This window comes from Pteronotus mesoamericanus, unplaced genomic scaffold (assembly GCF_021234165.1).
Source record: "Pteronotus mesoamericanus isolate MK-2021 breed Mesoamerican mustached bat unplaced genomic scaffold, CSHL_Meso_final contig_24, whole genome shotgun sequence".
Taxonomy (NCBI): Eukaryota; Metazoa; Chordata; class Mammalia; order Chiroptera; family Mormoopidae; genus Pteronotus; species Pteronotus mesoamericanus.
The window spans coordinates 10,190,247-10,210,370 of NW_026555100.1; the positions used below are offsets into that span (position 1 = coordinate 10,190,247).

General features: G+C 36.9%; 1 protein-coding gene across 1 annotated transcript in view; it reads right to left on the reverse strand.

Annotated features, from left to right (window-relative positions):
* MYPN (myopalladin) overlaps nucleotides 1–20,124 on the reverse strand; it is a 77,902-nt gene that overhangs the window by 26,533 nt on the left and 31,245 nt on the right. The window contains exons 6-11 of the mRNA XM_054572696.1: nucleotides 18,202–18,343; nucleotides 16,232–16,255; nucleotides 13,516–13,632; nucleotides 12,667–13,039; nucleotides 4,033–4,623; nucleotides 3,518–3,656 (exon numbers count right to left, since the gene is read on the reverse strand). Of these exons, the coding sequence (XP_054428671.1) occupies nucleotides 3,518–3,656; nucleotides 4,033–4,623; nucleotides 12,667–13,039; nucleotides 13,516–13,632; nucleotides 16,232–16,255; nucleotides 18,202–18,343 (1,386 nt within the window). The remainder of the gene's footprint in view (nucleotides 1–3,517; nucleotides 3,657–4,032; nucleotides 4,624–12,666; nucleotides 13,040–13,515; nucleotides 13,633–16,231; nucleotides 16,256–18,201; nucleotides 18,344–20,124) is intronic.

The window sequence follows — 20,124 nt, forward strand, 5'->3', positions numbered from 1 at the left end:
GCAGAGTTTTAAAGAAGCATTTCTTTCTTTCTTTCTTTCTTTCTTTCTTTCTTTCTTTCTTTCTTTCTTTCTTTCTCTCTTCTTCTTCTCTTTCTTTCTTAAATCTTTCTAAATTCTTTTATTCTTTCTTTAACATATACTTGAAAAACTCATTTCTCTTTTTTTTTAAAAAAAGAGAGAAGGGAGCAGAATGAAGAAATGGGAAGTTTTCAAGAGAAATGAGGTCAAGGAGGGAAGTTTAAATGAGACATTAAATGTGTGTGTAGATTTACAAATGAACAGTCAATAAATATTTACGGGGTTCAGAACATCATGCCAAGTCATGTGTGAATTAGAATCACTGGTGTGAGGGCTCCATTACATATTCTGATCCTGGATTTCTTTTACTCTCAGGTTCATCCTGCAGCCCTAAAGCATTTAAGTTTTATTGCTGTTCAGTGAGGATCCACTGGTGGTGAATGATACCCTTCAAAATAAGAAATGATGCAGCCAAACCTTGAAATCGGGCACTTCTCTCTTGGCTTATCCCCAAGCTGCAGAAACTTTGTTGTCACTTTAGAGAGCTAAACATTTTAATAAGTATGTATATCTGAAGGAATACATAAGAACATTTGATAGCACCCTTGTATTGCAAAAAGTTCCAAGAACCAAGAGGCAAATGTTAATTGATACTTAGAAATGTTATATAAAACAAGTTAGAGGGGAAAATGCTGGAATATTACAGCAGAGAAATAAAGGTGGTAGATATATCAAAGAAAACCCATTTTCTAAAGAAAATAATCTAGAAGTTAGACTTCTGATTTATTTACATGCTTAGCATAATGTAGTGATGAGACTACACAAATATTCTAATACAGTTATTATTCTTCATTTGCTTAGGAATCAAATAGGGCAAGAGAGTCCAGCTTTCCAGATTTAAAAGTTTTCAAAGTAAGAACAGAAACAAAACAAACAAACCAAAACAAATGCATACTCTTTAAAAGAAATCACTTGTTTTCCCCTCGTATGTGTAAGCTAATATGGGAGTGAGAAGACAGATCATTTTGATTTCTGTGTCTCCAGACTGAAGGTGTAGATGGCTATCAATATATAAGTGTTTCTTTATGATTGTTCTCTACTTTTCTAAGCAAATTTTCTTCTTAATTTTACTAATGGGCCACAATACATTTTAGACAGTTCTTCATGACATTTTCACTATCATTTCCCAAGGCAGCAATGCATAAAACAACATTATAATACAGTCATCATCTTATTCCTCAAAACTTCATCAGAATCAACATCTACCAACCAAATGCAAGCATTCCATCTCAGACCACTCCTTAGTTTCCTGAATTGCATTTATGCAGCCTGTTTTTCATTATTCCAATGCATAGAAGGCAGTCTAGGACTAATCTACTAAAATAATTCTCTGAGGAACACTGATGCATGTCACATATATTCAGATGAAGAATACTGTGATTAAAAAAATTTTTTTTAATATTTTGATTTTGGAGAGATAGAGAGGAAGAGGGGAGAGTGATGGGGGGAGACACTTACAGTTCCAGTTATTTATGCATTCATTGGTGGGCTCCTGTATGTGCCCTGAATAGGGATCGAAAACAGAACCTTGGCCTATCAAGATAGTGCTCTAGCCAACTGAACTATCTGGCCAAGGCCAAAGAGGTGTTTTTGAGACTGCTCTTAGTATCCACTATTAGCCCTGATGCTAACTCATGATGGAGACTTAATAAAGAGTTCTACTGGGTTTTTGGCACTCAACTTAATGGAAATTCATGTTTACATGTGCTCTCATTTCAGGTAATTAAGAGAAAACCCCTACTTTCTCCTGAGTTGGGCAGTGGATTAGCATGGATCTACCTACAGACTAACGAAACAGCTTGTGTGCTGACCTGGTATCATTTTTACAGGGTTCTAATTGCTCCCTCTCTGAGTTGTAAATGACATAGGCTGACCACAGCTCTGATTTCAGTGACACTTAGAAGGATTAACAACCACAAATAGATGACAATATTATAGGAAAATAAATCTGCATTAGACAGAGCAACATTTATGGGGCTGGAAGGTAACTGTTGTCATAAAACTAAAAAAGGCAACAGAGTTCAGGAAAAAGGTGAGAGTGTCCAGAGACCAGAGCTCTAGCTGTAGTTCCACCACTGACAGTTTGACAACCATGCCTTAGTTTTCCTTATCTAGAAAATGAAAGAGAAGAATAGTTGTCTTGGTATTCGCCTCCTAGAAATATATGTAATTTGATGAAATAATACATGATAAGTATACTCAATTATGAGAAGCTGAAATACTCTGCTTCAATTCAATAATTTAAAGTCAATTTTAGAAAGGTTTTAAGCAACACATTTTCAAAAGGACCCACTCAGTGAAAATTGTCTGACATATAACACAATTGTAAAGTACTGTATATCTGTGGTCCACTGGAAACAAGAGACAGAAACACTAAGAAAAACAGCATATGGTCAAGAAGATCTGGAGCCTTATTTCCAGCCTTATTTCCAATACTTATGCCACAAATTCCACAATATTTGGCATATAGTCTTTCTTTTTATTACTTTCAGAAAGTGAAGAATGGAGGGAAACATTGATGCAAAAGAGAAGCATCAATTGGTTGCCTTCCATATGCACCTGGACTGAGGATCACAGGCATGTGAATCAGGGATTGAACTGCAATGTAGGTATGTGCCCTAACGGGGAATCGAACCCACAACCTTTTAATTATGGGATGACACTCAACCAACTGAGCCACACTGGCCAGGGCTGGCATATAGCTTTGATTGAAATTTCACATTATATTTCAAAGTAGATTTTATCAGTTCCCACCTTGGCAAATAAATCAAGAGTTAGATTATTAAAGTGTAAACCTGCATTAAAAAAAAAAAACCTTATAAGTGCAAAAATAAATGACTCAAATAAGAAAACTGACTATCTTTCTTTTATTTGATGCCCACATATGTCTTTCCTCTTTCTCTTTCAGTGTAAACACTTATTGGTAAGTGAGGATTTGTACAGATTGAACCACAGGATATTGCCTAATGGCTATTTCACATGTTTCAACCTAATGTAAAAATTGAGAGGAAATGGTGAGCAGACCTCAGGGACATTATATTGAAGGAGTCAGATAAAAGAGCCTGGAACCCAGTTCCTCAAAATCTAGATCATCTCAAGGCTCAAATATTGAAATATCTCAAAGATGTGATGGTGTATGCCAAAACTGAGCTGAGGACTGTTCAAATGGTCAACAGACTATTTAGTCTCTCTCCTTTTTTAACATATTCTGTTTTGGGCAAACTCTCGTAGACAAGGTAAACTGAGTTAATGGCAGGGGTAATCAAGAACTTTGGACCCATGTGTATGGAGTTTACTACATGACCCTTGGTGAATCTGTGCTCTACCTTCCAAGACTGCATTGACGACCTCACTGAACATTTAAAGAAGGACTGAATTAAGCAAAATTATTTTCCTTAGAGTGAAATTCTGATAAACCACCTGAACCCAACAAACTTACCTGTTGGTTTGATCTGACATCACTGAAATTCATTTTTTTCCCCAAGTCTAGAATCACTGCATTTTTAGTTTCACGAATGGAATCATCATTCACTGGCAGGGGAGACTTTGTATTTTTCTTCATGAGTCCTTGGGATGGCCTGCAAAATAAAGTCACACCTGACACACCCATGAAAAGTACTGGTCAGTGTAGAAAGGCCTAGAAATCAGAGTGGTTGAAATGGCAACCGACACCAGGAGTCATCAAGCACTTACGGATGGCATCTTGTGTGCAAAAATTGAGCACTGCCTAGAGAATCTGCATTTGTAGAGGTGTTTTCAATATTTTAATTACTAAACATTATTTAAAGTTATCATGCCCTTTGTCCTAAGGTGTTCGATATCCATTTCGTGTCTGAGAGAGAGGATTACTCAGGAGTCCACTAACTGAGAGTCCTGTCTCAGACCAAGTTATTTTGTGTGCATGTCCCTTGTCAACTGACATTTTTTATACCAAGAAACTGCAAAGACACTTACGTGGATGGTGCACTTCTGGGCAGCCCCATGGAATTGGTGGGTGGGACGGCAGGGAGAGAAGGCAGGACAGAGCTGAGGAAAGCCACTGGGTTCTGAATGCGGCTGGTGGGAGAGACAGGAGCTGGGGACACACAACGGGGCTGAAACTGGCTTCCGCTGGGGATGGAAAATGTAAGGGGCAGTTGCGCTGGCTCTGTGGGACCTGGAGGGGGTGGCTCGTTTTGAACAGAAACTGCTCCTAGAGATTTGGTTTGCACGAAGGGGTGAGATACTAAGAGGTTTTCTTTGCTCACTGTCCTCTGAATGGTTTGAGGAGGGCTGCTCAGGGTGAACACTGGAGAGCTGGAACGGGACATGGCTGATGAGGTGGTGTTCGTGGAGGGGAAGAAATGCTTTGGCCGGGCCAAGGTGAACGTCTGTGATGAGGGAGACTTCACGTGCTTGCTGGACGTTGTCACCACTGGGGGAGCAGTGGAGTTCAAGACACTCATGTTGAAAGGAAACTCCTTAGGAGATGAAGGAGATGAATTTTGCAACTGCTGTTGTTCCAGTAAGACTTGGTTGTGAAGCTGTTGGAGCTGACTGGAGTCGCTGTACAATAAAACAAGAGTGGGGAGAGAGCAGGGAAATCATCACTATTCGCTGATTAAGAAAACACAGCGTGGCCAGAAATCAGCTAGTCAATTTCTTGTGAGTTTCTCTTTTTTTCTAAATCTGTGTTATTGTCTGTTAGAAGGACATAATAACTCTAAGAGGCATCATTTACATTGTATTCTTTTGTTGTGACCCTGGAGTTGTGTGACAGAGCAGACCAATTTTAATGCTTGTATTAATAAATTAGAAAAAAGAAGTAGAGACAATGGTCCTTTCATTGGGAGCGCTCAGAGTTGTAAGATGAACAGACAGTGATTTGGCTTTGGGATCGAAGGCACTGGGCTACAAGCTGCTGTGAGTTGCTGAAAGGGGCTGAATTCTTCAAGCCAATGTGCTGTATTCTTCATTGTTTCGTTTTAGAGCAAACCTTAACAAAGCAGCTAGATGTGTCTTAGTGTTTCTCATCCTCTCCTGACCACAGAAAAGGTGACCATATGTCCCGATTCATCCTAGATTGTCCTGGTTTATGCCTGTTTTCCTAGCATAATTATTAACAGTCTCGTTCAGTCTAAAAAATGTCATGTTTAAATGATATATTATATGGTCCCCATAATTATAAACAGTGCCTTAGACTTTTTTTGTTTTAATTTCTAAAAGGAGAAAGGAGGTCAAACTGGGAGCAGTCTCTTCATTTGTATAGGAACCTGAGTCACCAAAGCATTACATGATTTGCCTTAAATCCTATAATCTCATCTTTTTGAGTAAACCAGTTATCTTTAACAAATAAAAATGTCTAAAAGTCATATCCAGGAAGTTGCCAAGGCTGTCAAACTTTGCTGTTTAGGACAATCTGTTCTTAAATGAGTACCATGCGAAGATCCACAAGTGAGATTGCAGTGCTCCAAGGCCACCGTGGTTTTATGTTCTTCAGAAACATAGGTTGCTTTTGAAACATAGACGGTGAACTGTTGAACATGAGATCTATTAAAAATGAAAGGTCTTATATTTACTTAGCATCAAGAAAGTCAACACCAGTAGCAAAAATTTTGAACCAGAAGGCTCTCCAAACCTTGATTCTTCTTAATTCTTGGAGTTTAAAATTTTCCATTCCTTTGTTAACATTTCTGATACACAATATATGGAAAAGTAACTTCACAAAATAGAGATCTACCTCCACTTTTCATAACTGCTGTCAAGTGCTACATGCTGGGCAATCCTTTGTTCAGGTATGAAAACTTTTGTCTGGAGTTAAACTAAGAATTCCACTTGCCACTGTAAAATACTTCTCTTCCTCCTTTTTATTTCATCATAGATGAAAGATTCAGCAATTAATAGGAGAAATATTTTTGTTAGATTACCCTTAGAAAAATGTATATACAATTAACATTGCTTCTGTTGGTGTTGACTTTCCCAATGGTGTGAAAATATACAACCTTTAAATTTTTAATGGACCACGTATTCACCAGGTCACATTCTGTGAGTGCTACAGAATAAAGGCAATGCCATGTAGTTTTCTGGACATCTTTGTATTGTTGTCAGTAAATTTTAATCTGATGATACTGTATAAATATTTTATGATTATGGAAGTAGAAAAAGTAGTATATGAAAAGGAAGTAATCTTAGGAAGATAAGGACGATAAAAAGGGCCAGGAAGTCATTTGGTATTACTTAATTCTTACTTTCCTTAAGTTTCCACTAAACAAAAACTAAGAATTCATTAGAGAATAAGTCTCTTTTTATTTGAACGGGTTTTTAAAAAAAATGTTATTAAATTCTATCTTGTTTCAGAAGGGATTTAAAACAGCTGTTTGGATTCACTCATTCATTACATCAAGATGTCAATTCCATCTTTCATGAACTTCTATTGACTCTTCTATGTGTCTAGTTTACTAGGTACTACAGGGTATAGAAATATGCTTGAGATAGTATGAGCCATTCACAGTTCAAAAATCTTTCTATATATACACATAACACAAATAATAAGTGGTTATTTACAGATAATATATGGAATTTACTTATATACATTTAATAATGGAGGTACAATGTTAATGAAAAATAAAGGAAAGGAAGATTAATTTTAAAGCATACTAGTTCTAAAATCCTGAATAACCTGAATAATTCAAAGTAACAGCCTTTTATAAACTGCTATAAGCTTGGCTGCTCCTATCTTGTTGCTATAAAGACTTCTTCTTCTTCTTCTTCTTATTATTGAGTTTCACATTAACTGGTATTTTACATGCTTAATACCTAAATGTTAGTTTGAGAAGAAATCCACTGTGATATATAGAGCTTGCCATTTAAATTCTAGGATTTTTCTTTTTTTACCCTTGGTAAACAGAATACATATAGATTTTAAAACATGAACCATTAGATAATAAAATAAGAAATTAAACATGATTTAAGTTTTGGAGCCCTTGTTTTTATTTTTATTTTTTAATTCTTTTTTTTAAAATTCCTTAAAGACTAGAGCAGAATAAAAGGATCACTGGCTCTGAATCTCTTTAAGATAACAAGTGAAGAGATTAAAAAACAAAACAAAACAACCACCTATACCCTCAGGCAAGTCAGGTAACCTACTCCCTGCTCTGCCCCCAAGGTAAAAAATAAACTTGTATCAGAGGACAATTGATATTTTTAAAAATCCAAGTAGACAAAGAAACAATCATTTTTAACTAAAACCCTTCTATGTTTTTTGGTTATTGCTCAACTTGCTACTGTTTAGCAAAAAGCAACATTTTCATAGTGTTCATCTCAAATCTTATTGCTTTACAACTGTGGTGTACCATCCATTAAAAGTAAAAAGATGAATCAGTCAATCTACTGATTAACTTGACATGACTTTCATTGAAAAAGCAAAGGAAGAGAGAGTGGTGGCAAAGGAGAGACCAATAGACCAAAAGGTGAATTAAACATACAATGGTTTTCTTAATTAAAAAATTTTTCTAAAAAGAGAGAAAATGTTATTGTCAACAAGAGGGGGGAAAAAAAGCATTGAAAGTCCATAAGTCCAGCCTTAGCCAAAACCATGTTTTTATCACATGCAGCTTTTCTCTTCCCCCTTTTTTGTTTTTCCTCTTTTTTTATTTTTAAATAAATTCTCTCCTAAACTACCTCCACTTTTAATCCTCCCCGGACTGGACTTCATCTGCAGATTTCTCAGCCACAGGGCTTGTGGATACTTTCTTTTCTGGAGTGCTCTCTGGTTCCTCCTCTTCTCCGTTGGGGGAAGGTCTTTTCCTTCTGAGGACTTGGAAGCTGTGGGGAGACGCGTTTCCCCTTTGCCTTCCACAGCACTTGGGTCACTGTAGCCTTTAGCCTGGGTGTGGGCACTTTTTTCTCTCAGGTTTGGACTTCTTAACCTTCTTTTTGTCTTTCTTTTTTGAACTGCCATAGACACTTCCATTAGAAAATCTTCCATTTTCTTCCGTTAAAAAAATCTTCATTGCTGCTGAAGAGTTTCTATCTCCTGGAATCTATTTATCTATCTATCTATCTATCTATCTATCTATCTATCTATCTATCTATCTATCTATCTATCTATCACCTATCATTTATCTCCTTTTTCATTTTCTTGTTCTTCACTGCCCACATCTTTGAGAGAATCTCTCTCTGTTCAGAAGCTGCTTTAGAGTCTGCCTGCCATTGCTGGTGCACATTTTTATGTCTTTTTCATCTTTACTGTCCTCTGCTGAGTGAGAATCATCCTTGTTGGTCTTCACATCTTCTTCTGAGTCTTCACTATCTTCCTGTGAACTCTTTCCAGATCGCCTCTTATTTTTAGCTTCTTCAGGAGATGATCGAACTTTCTTAGCTGGATGGCCTGAATCTCTCCCGTATCTTCATCAGCATCATCAGATTCCTGAAACTGTGACTAATCAACGACCTTTCTATTTCTGACAGGCGAATCAGGACCAAGAGGCAAAGACCAGGACTCCCCAGCCCTGGCGCTCGGCGGAGGTCACCGCGCCCCGCCCCGCGCCCGCCTCCCCTCCTTCGCCCCGCGGAGTGCCCAGCGCCGGAGAACCCGGAGTCGCTGGCTTCTCAAGCTCCCCCGCTTCTTGGTTCGGACACCGTCAGCAGACGGACGCCCAGCTCCCCGACCCCCACTCCACCCCATCTCTTCAAAATGGATGAATCAAACCAGCCCGCTATAAAGATTTCTAAATCAGGTTTACACCCCAAGCTTTCTTGCTATAGATTTATCAGCTTTCTGGGGTTACTTGAAAATATCTCTTTTGCCACAACTTAAGCATTATGCTAAAAAATTACGGGCTCTGAAAAAAAAAAAAAAAAGAATATGAGCTCTGTAGACAAACACAGATCCTAATCCTGGCTCTGCCACTCAGTATCTCTATGGCTTTGGGTACTTTTTAGACGTTTCTGACCCTGATTTCCCTTATTAAATAGTAATAAGTAATACCTCTTGATTTTGTTGTGAGAATTAATAAAGCAATCACCAAAAAAAGTGTAAGTGGCCAATAAATGATGGCTGTTATATATTTTGGTTTTTGAACTACAAATATACATTTCAAGATTTGTAAGAATGAAAATCAATTTCAGAATTATAAGGATGTTTCTTGAGGTTTCTGGAGTCCAAAAGAATTTCTTAGGGATTTTTGAACCGTCAAGATCAAATGTCAATGACAAACACAACAAAACAAACATGAGATACTGTATCAAGTACTTTTGAAAGCAATTTTGGCAACAACAATTTTGGGCAGTGCCTGCTGGAGCCAGCTCTGGAGGGTAGATTGTGCATATCTCATCCCTATTCTCAGTTCAATGACCTTCCTTTAGCAGCTTGCAATCAGCGCGTGGGGGTAGGAAACTTGCAAATAATACAATCAGGGCTTCCCTGACTCTGTCCAGTTGTTAAAACGTTTGCCAGCACAGCACTAATTAGGATAACTAATTCTGAGTAAATATGCCTCTGCAATCAGCTTTTAGTTGTGATTTACCAGTTGTTACCTCGCTGGCAACACATTAGAATCTCCTGGAGAGCATAGAAGACAAACGGGCCTCATTGATTTAGGCATCACTGTCCAGAGAGTCAGTTAGTGTGAGAAAGGATCCAGATCTAGTTATTATTATCTTTTAAAATGTAGGTCAGTTCGTAAACTGTAGTGAGCCTCAGAATTCTCTGGAGGCACTTGTTAAAACACAGATTTATGGGCCCCCCTCCCAGAGCTGCTGATTCAGTAGGTGGTGCCAGACCTGGGACCCTGCGTTTTACGAAGCTTCTGGGTGATGCCAGTGCTGTAGGCAGCAAGGTTCTTGGTGATCCTTGCACGATTCTAGAAATGATTCTGTACCTAATAGCATCCAGGACTGAGAACCACTGCTCTAAAGAAACATTTGACCCAATGTATAGGCTTTCCAGTACATTCTAATTTTTGTCTGACATTTTACTCACTTTAAATATTAATTACTGTTTTTTTCCTGATGTGAAGGGGTGTGATGGGGTAGGGTAGGGTGACAAAGGGTTGTAACTCAGGTTGTCCAACTCCAGACCGGTAGTTTCCAACCTGGCTGCACATTAAAATAATCTGTGGAAAGATTCTGATTCAATTGGGAGGGAAGGAATAAGTATTTTTTAAAAGCTGTGTATTTTATTCTAGAGAGTAGTCAGGATGAAGAATCACTGATCTAGACAGCTTGATATTCAAGTTGAAAATTTCAAAGTCTGAATTATCTAGGCTTTGATGATAAGAGTTTAAAACTGACAGCTTCCCTTTCTGTTGCACTTTTAAGATCTCCAAAAATTATATCTGTTGTTCATTTGAATGGCAAATTGAAGGAATAAGCAGAAAATTGTATCCTCAAGAAGATTTATTCAAAGAGTCAACATATTTTTAATACAATAAAAGATTAAAATGAATGAGGCTAAAACCAGTAAGACAAGTTTGTAGGCATGTGGATTCATTAAAGATGTGTGTGTGTGTGTGTATGTGTGTGTGTGAGTTCATGCACATGTACCTATACTAACACAAACCTATATGTACACAAGAGAAAACTTTAAAAAGGCAAAATATATTGAAGGATTATATAGTGCTGAGGGCTGTGTTTTTAGAGGGTGGCACTACATAACTTAGTAGAAAAAAATTTTGTATTCATTGAAAGTCTCATGTGGTAGATACCATTGGCTGACTACTTTGTAAAATAACTTGATTTCATTCATGGAGGCAACATACACAGCCAAAGACCATACTTCCTAGCCTCCTTCGCAACTAGAATATAATGTGTGATTAAGTTCTGGCCAATGAGATATAAGCAGAAGATTTGGGTAAGACCTAAGAAGGCTTCTTAAAAGGTGTCTGACATCAGGACTTTCACCCACTTACTCGCCCTTCTTGCTGCTTGAAATGGCAGTGCGAGGACCAGACCACCATCTCAGACCACCAGGGGGCCTGGAGAAGCAGCCAGGGCTACGGCTGGCAGAGCAGGATAGGAGACTGGGTTCTTACTGTGACTATGGAGCCATCATAACAGCTCCAGGTGCCCATCTAATTCCTTTATTTGAGAGAAAAAGAAACCCTCATGTGTTTAACCCACTGTGAGTTTGGGTTTTCTGCAACGTGAAACTAAACCTAATCCAAAATGACATATCTAATAGCCTCTAAACAGCCCCTGTGTAAGAGGAGGCCCTACGAAGGAGGCAATTCCGGAAGGAGATTGTTCTGGGTTACTCATTCCCACAAGTCTCCTCTCTGAGAACTGCTCCATTCCTCCTCCATCTCCCTAGCCCCAGTTCTGTGATCCATTTGACTCGTACTCCTTCCAAGCGTTAAGTCCTCTATACTTGACCAGGCTGGACCAGCTGGTATTTGGAATCAAGCTGTTGAGAATGATTTAGTTAACAGTGGAACTTGACACAAACCGTGATGTAGAACGAGACATGCCATGATGGGCCAAACATGAACTGATAAACCTTCAAAGAGAGAACAGTGGAGTGGACATGCAAAGAGGAAACAAGGACGTACCCGAGAAAGAGAGTGAGAAGTGGACAGAAGATGGACTAACCATGTGACCCCAGCTCCCAACTCTCCAGTTCGCTTTCTCTGTGCAGGGCCTGGCATGTTTGGTTTCCCATTCCCACATAGATCACTGCAATATCCTCTTCCCCTCTTTTTACTTTAAGTGGATTCCTATTTCCTGGGGCCAGCAGAACTTTGAGGGGACAGAGACAATTCTGGATATGATTTGCTAAGAGGCATGTTTCGTAACATTTAATTTTATGCCCTGAATTTTGCCTTATGTGGTAGTGAGAAAAATGTAAAACTAAACAACATGAACTATTTGCAATGAACATCTTGTGGTTAGCATTGAGAAATACATGATGGATGTGCCGATACTACAGATTTTAATGCTGATAGTTAGAAGTTTATGAAATTATAAACATAATTTTTATCATTTTGATGTGTGGACAAAACAGAACATAGTAGTAGCATCATGTTCTGTGTTTGCTTTCCTATGGATGAACATTAAACATTGCAACATGTCTCTGATGAGGCTCTCCAGAGGGTTAGGGCAACAAGCACATCAATCTCCTAAGGTGAGTCTGAAAAACATGACTTCTTTCATCCTGTTATTTTTATACACAACCCAATGGGGTTACTATAGCTTATCTAGCCATAGCAAAGACTATCTAAAAAATACTAAATACCTTTTCCATAGTGACTACAAAAGCTTCAGTTGAAGCAGAAATGGGAAATATAAGGATGAAATTACAGACAATTGGGATTATTAGAGGCAAGAAACAGTTTTATAAAAGGAGTTTAGAAACACTTTACCTGGAGTCCTCTCATATTACACAAACATATTTGTGAGCTAGTTTGTTTGACTTTTCTTGGAGGTAGATAATTAATAGTGATAGTACCCTTAGATTGATGTAAGGCTATACAGCTTTTAAAGCATTTAAAGTGTATTTTGTCATTTTGTAATTCCCCTTTCAGCTCCATTGTTTCTGAGAAGGGAAGATTCAGAGAAGCTCACAAGCACTCTTGGTGATTAGGCCATTAGGATGGCCTAATTTTTACTTACAGTTTGGGCTTGGCCAGGACTGGAGGGGGCTCTTTGACAGGTGAAGAAGGCTCAGAGATTTTTGCTGTCTGTCCATTGAATTTCTCCAGGAAAGAATCAGGCCTGGCCTGGTTGGTGGTCACCATGCCACCCTCAGAGGACACTTCGCTTCCTTTGTCATCTTCAGGCAGGTTGAAGTGCACGCGGAGCCCAATCCTCGAGCTGGACCGGGGCTCATTGTGGTTCACCAGAACCCCTTCGAGTTTGGGTTTAGGGGGTTGTTCCATAGAAGGAGGCTCTGGGTTGGGTGGGGACGGCTGTTGCTCAATAACAGCCAGGTTGGTGGTGGAATTGGCTGAGTGAAGAGACCCATTATTTCTAATGTCTTCATTTCCTGAAATGACAATAATAGGACCCGAGCTGTTAGCCTTCCTCAGTGAGACTGAGATGGGATCATAACCATGAATTGGGGCATGTATGCAAACCAGATGATTCTGCTAAAGGGAAAATGCTTGTCAAAAACAGAGACATAATCTGGAGCATTAAAGAATGGTGAGGATAGAGGAAAAAAACTAAACTAAAATTTTAAGGACTGTTTTAGAAAGAATACTGAAGTTTATATAAAACCAAGGAGATGTTTTCTTAGGAAGTATAATAGAAAACAATAGGACGACTGGGGTGGTGGTGGTTATAAATGCAATAAGTTGAAAATTGGATATTGTTCAAGAACTCTTTCCTTAATAATTCAATTTTCAAAAGGAGAGCCACGCATACTTCATATGAAAAGCAGTAAGGAAAGAAAATATAAAGTTTCCATACTCACATTGAAAGACATAGTCTAACTTGTTCGGGCACTTAAAGAGCCCTTACCTCTTACATCTAGTTGTGCAATGCTTGACACTGTGCCATATTTATTGCTTGCAGTACATGTGAAGCACCCAGAGTCTTCTGCAAACACTTCAGCAATGACCAAAGTACAAATCTCCTCTAAATACCAATAAAACAAAATGGTTACTGATGTAATTACGAAAATAGAATTATGGAATTTACTGATATCAGATGGTAATTCCATGTAAGTCAATATAAGACAATGATTACATTAATTGTTTGAAAATAATTAGTCCAAACAATTTTTTTAATTGAATTGACTGATTAGCAGGCTAAATGAGTCAAGGCTTATAAAACAAATAGTCCATTTAGACAGATATCAACAAGATAATTTTATTATAATATAATATATATTATGGATTCTCAAATTATCTTCTATTTTTATGTCATCAGTTCAGATGACAAAAGTAGAACTGAGGAACAATAAACTTAAAAATCACAAAGACAAATTAGGAGTTAAAGCAAAAGGAGGTTTGTGTGAAATAAAAGGATTAATAAAAAAAATTTTTTAAACCCAGGTCTCTCACTATTTCTGTGGGAAAGTTTTGTGTGAGGTAATTTTAAAGGAAGGCCACAATTTAAAACTGGATAATAAAGTTTTGCTTAGCTAATAGTAATTAGTTGATAAAATAACTTGAAATTCTTGGTGAAAGGCAAGTGAAATACATTTTTCCCCTTTGTAATACTATGGCAATTCTTACAGGTTACTCCAATACAGAGTATGAACCCCCTTTTGAATAACTACAGAAATGATTCCCAGATCCCATATGCTTCCAGACTGTAATTCTTATAGTTAGGTATGTCTTGGCAGCTAATGAAGAGATGACTGAGACAGTGTCTAAGCCTCCAGTTATTACTGAGTAGACCTGACATTAAAATCAAAATTAATAAAAGCATGGTTATATAAGGAGAAACTTGGCATCTCAGTGTTTCATGATAACTGGATTAAATTAGCCAGAAAACCTCTAAGGAAACCTGGACAGAAGGCCGTGGCAGACAGTGGTGAGTACCTGCTCAATAACTCTACATCCTCTTTCTTCTTCATTAACAGATTCCTAACTTGGTCTGCCCTCCTTGGAGTAATCGTGTGCTTCAAGACAAACTGGCCTTGCCAGTCTTAGGTGGTGAATTGTGATTAGTCATGCTAAGCCAGTCATGCTAACTCTATTCTTGCCAAATGATGGCATGTGACACACAATTCTGGTCAATGAGATATTGGGGAAAGTCACCTGGGAGTTTCTGGGAAAGCTGTTCTTGTTCTTTACATGAGACAACAGAGAGTGTTACTTCCTATTTTTGCCTCTGATTATTGTCATCTGCATTTAATATCCATAACTGTGGCAACTGTCGTGGGTATATGAGTAGAATCAGCCTAAGAGGATACTCTGAGAATGGCAGAATGGAAAATGAAAAGAAAAAATTACTTGGTCTCCGATGCTCTCTGAGATACTAAATTGAGCAATCTCAAGAATGCCATTTCTCAGGGCATGTTGCTATGTGAAAAAATACATTTTTCTTACTGCTTAAGCCATTTTCATTTAGGTCTGATTTACTTACTGCCCAAAGAATCCTAAATGATAGGCAAAGCTTGGTTTTGGTGCCTCTCTATCCTTTTTCTGAGCCCTTGGCCTATGTTTCCTTCTCTGGATTCCCCTTCCAAATATTGGTACCTTCCTTTTTCAGTAACCTGCTCTCAGAAAATGATCTGATAAATTCGTTCACACTACACTATACCTGCCTGATAAGATAAAGCATTTTGTCTCCAAAGGGTACTTGAATTATATACAAGACGGGAAGAAGAACGATCTGGCTCTGAGATTTTAGATGATGGAGCTGGGAAAGGCAGGATTTGTTTTGGGCTGGGGCTACTTTTGAGTGACTGTGGAATTATTTTGTATATGAGACTGCCTAGTGAAAATATCTGCTTTGGATGAATGTGTCAAAAGCCTGAAATATTTTCAAGGGGAAAAAATAATTCTCTGCTACAAGCAATGCAAGGATAAGATCCCTCTGGTCTTTACTATGTATCCCTAAGGGCCTCGTGCAGGGCTATGAAACATGGATGTTCAATGTCTACTTCTGGAATGCCTTTCCATTTGGTTTTCAGAAGAGAGTTATAATAATGAAATTCCAAACCATCATTCTTACCCAGGGGTGAAAATACAATGTGATACTTCAGGGTGATCACAAAAAGGACATTCCGGTGTTTATGCTTGGATTGTAAGTGACCTATATTTTTTAGAGGCGAGAGCTTCACCTACTTGTCACTTTTATGTCATCTTAGCGTCCTTCCAACTAAATCACAAACATTGTGTTGATTCTGCAAATTTCAAAATCTGATGTATACATTTTCAGAAACTTATGCTGTAAAGTTGGAATTGATCTAGTATTATGGAAATTGCTCTGCGAAGTTTTGGGAGGTCATGAGTAGGGGCCAAAGAAAGAGAGAAGCTATTCCTAAGAAACGTTCCTCAATACCAAGAACTAACTGCATTCATACTAAGTAGTGGATACATATTCCAAATTTGCCCATGCTCTCCTTACTTCCTTCACAGTAATAGCTAGGGTTGGTTTGGATTTTTTCCTTAAAACTTTGTTTTTCACTTTTTCGTGACACCAGTGTAATTCTAATATGTATTATTATATATATCAAATCACTAATCACATACTAATAAATTAAAGTTAAAATGATCTTTACCTGGCTCTGCCATGGATCGAGGTTCTAAAAGAGAAAAAAAATTAGAAGATTCTTAGCATTTATTTTACTGAGAGATTATATTTTCATCAGAAGCTTTCTATAGAATTTCATAGTCACTTGCATACTCATGAGTGATTTGTTAAGGCTAAGCTGTAAATGTTAACTACAATGACCTAAGCACCAGTGGTCTCCGCAGGAACAAGATGATTGTGACAGAAGGGCAGCAAGAGAGCTCTAACTAAATGATGTTTCTGTATCTTGAGACATACCCAGATTCCACTTGAGACTTAGAAAACTTAGGTGAAGAAAAGTTATGGAGTTAGCTGGGATTCAGGAACAACCGGCTTTCATTGGTACCCATTCAGCCTTACCTGAAAATAACTGTGAAGACTGGGAGGTTATTTTTGCCTTTGGGCTCGCATATCCTAATAAAATGTAGAGTATACTTTCTGCTCTAAAGTTTCTAATATTAAGAGCCTAAGGATTAGATGACAGGTTTCTTGAGAACCAGTCCTTTATCTTAAAATTCTTTGGTATTCCAGAGAATTCCAGAGAATTTGGAAATGCCCACATTGTACTGCATACAGGTATTCAATTAATGTTTATCAAGTTGTAGGCACTCAGTAGGTAGTTGTTGAACTTAGCTACAATCTTCTGTACTGATAGAATATTGAAGTTTTTTTTCTTTTTTTAAATCAGTTTCAGTGGTACTCAGAATATATTATTGTTGCTATAAATGCTGTTAAACTTAATAGTAGTTTGATTTATATATCATACTGATCCAAGGACTACAGTTTTGTGATAGGCAGAAACATGAACAAAAAAGCAAATAAATTTCAATGTATTTTATGCTGAAATGGGTCAAGGTGAATGCACTTACGTGACAAGAAAAGAAGAATTAATCACTTGAATATATAAGTAATTCTTACAATAAAAATAAAAATCTAATATAAAAATGAGCAAAAGATATGGACAGGTAATTTAAAAATAAAGAAATACGAAGACCAAACAAATATGAAAAAAGTTCCATCTCACATCTAATCAGTAAAGTGCAGATCAAAAGAAGTGTTTCCATTTGGGGCCTATAAAATTAGCAAAGATAAAAAAAATTTAATTCCCATTGCTAGTGAAAGTATGAGACAAAAGGCATTCCCATATATTGTTGGCTGTAGTAAAACATAGCTTGGTCAACACATGTCTCAGTTCAGCTGGGACAGACCTGGTTTATTCCTCGGATCTTTATGTTATTATTAATAGCGCTCTCTTTGACTTCCCCAAATGTCTCAGAGTCAATGATAAATTATGTGATCATCCTAAATTTAATTCAACCATTTGGGATTGTATTTTGGCAATATATGTTAAAAGTCTAAGAAAAGTGAACTTACAATGGTAATTCTCATACTTGAATTTATTCTATAGTCACAAGAATTTTCTGTTAACATGCATTGAAGCATAGTATAACAGTAAACATTTGTTAACAGTCTAAATGTTCAGCAACAGGAAATTAAATAAATATGAAATTAATTGTACTGATATATTTTTAAAAGTAATCATGGCCTATGTTTATTAACATGGAAAGATGCTCATTAAGTGTTGAGTGAAAAACTACCTTACAAAAGGAAGTATGATTTACAGTGCCATACTATATTGTATCACTTCCAGGTGTACAACCCAATGATAAGACATTTATATAACTTACAAAATGCTTACCCTAATAAATCTAGTACTTAATCTAACACCATAAAAAAGAGTATGATTTATTTTTATTAAAAAATATGCATGAAAAAAATTTTGGCGAATATACACCAAAATATTAACAGTGTTTAGTTTGGGGGATTATGATTGCAAGTGATTTTTATTGTATTCTTTTTATTATATTTTAATTAGTTGTTAAATTTATGCAAATAAAGGTACACAATACATTTATAAAAATTAATTATCAGAAAAATAATTTTAAAGCATCAACTTACTTTTTTGTAAAATTCTAAAATCTGGAGAATCTTCTATCAAGGTCCCTTCTCTATACCATTCAACTTTAGGAGATGGAGCTCCTTTTACTCTGCATTCAAAGACAACCAGCTGACCCTCAGAGGCTGATAAATTTTGTAACATCTATAATGAGAAGAATATTATTAAAAGCAAAAAGTACACATTTTTGAAATCTAGATCAGTGCTGAATTTTAGAAAAAGATACCATTGCCTCTGTGTTTGGATTTTTTCTGAATCTTCATGTCTGGCAGCTTCGCTTCTGTGCATGTGCAATAAGTCTTTATGACCCTTTTTCCTCACTATCTTCCTTTTCCTCTCTGTTGCAGCACCAGACAAGTTTATTAAATACCAGGCAAAACATTTTGAGGGGATCCAAAAAATGTTAATTTATTGGTAAAGTACTTCTGTTCTTAAATGCCTAAGTAGTTTCCAAAAATAATGACAATTTAAAAAACCTGCAGTGAGTGAGAATCTACTTGGGGTACTAAGCATAGGAATAATGTATTTTTTCCACACAAGAATATTGCCATTCATGAGGTGTAACATCTCTTTGAACCAAGTAGTTGACTCTGTTTTCCTAGCTTTGCCTTATTTACATTCTATAGTTCTGGCAATTGACTTTTGTTTTGCTATTTTATTTCCCTTATGTGTTCTTTACAGTATAGACATCTGTTCAGGGATATAAGTAATGACAATCTCTATGAAATCATAGTCACATATCTTGGAGTCTTAGGTCATGGTAAAATATCTTGTAATTTTGTGAAGGTATTATTAAATATTTTTCCATACTTCCACAAAAAAAAAAGATTTACAAACACCACCTGGAAATGTAAAATATCAGTATATTCCATGATAGACTCTATGATAGACTCTATGAGAGAATGAAACTCACATTTTCCTTTCACAGCTAGTCTTTTACTCATCATGATTTGTAAACTTGAAGTCACACATTCATTTGTGTAGTAGGTGCTTCATTTAATTATGAAATGTTTCTTAGGTATGTGTGTGAATACATTTTTGTTTTTAATTTTGGACCAAAGATTATAAACATAGAAAGGTTATGATTAACTTCCTCCACAAGCTCTTTTAGTAACAAATGCTGTGACATTTTCAATTATGATAATTTTGGGATCTGCAATTAGGAAATAATGAGTGGTTCTTGCTTCAGAGAAGGGGATAGCCTATATAAATATAGGATATATATATATATATATATATATATATATATTTGCCTTTGTCATTCACTCAATAAATATTTGGTGATTGTTTATAGCTCTTGTCTGAACAATTTATAGTATTTGGTGCATGGCTGTATTGTATTTATGGCATTTGTCTAAGGAACACTGGGATGGGGATAACTATGGTTTTAGCTACAGTAGGAGATTTTTACCTCACAGGGGTGTGGGGATGACCAGAGGGCATTGTAGTTCAAAGTTAGTGTTTTGTTCATTTTAGTGTTTCGAAATTTGTTTGCTGAAGTAATTCAGGATGGGGTTTGTACAGAGTGGTTTCTGGATTAATAAGGAACAATTTGATTAAAAACCTTTTTATTCCTTGTCTACTCAAAACAACATCTTCTAGTGACAAGAATGAAATGCTCTCAGTAGGAAGGAAACATCAGTGAGTCTTCAGTGCCCCTGGCAAGCTGGTGAATGCGGCCCGATCCTGACATCTGAGCAAATTCTCTATTAAAACAGAAACTTTGGGCCCTATTGAATACTTTAATGGTAGTCAGACGTCTCCCTGGGATTCGTATGTAATGGGGTAGCATTCCCTTTTTTTTTTAAAGACTTTATTTACTTATTTTTAGAGAGAGGGAAGGAAAGGAGAGATAAACATTGATGTACAAGATAAACATTAATTGGCTACTTCTTGCAGTGCCCCAGTCAGGGACCTGGCCTGCA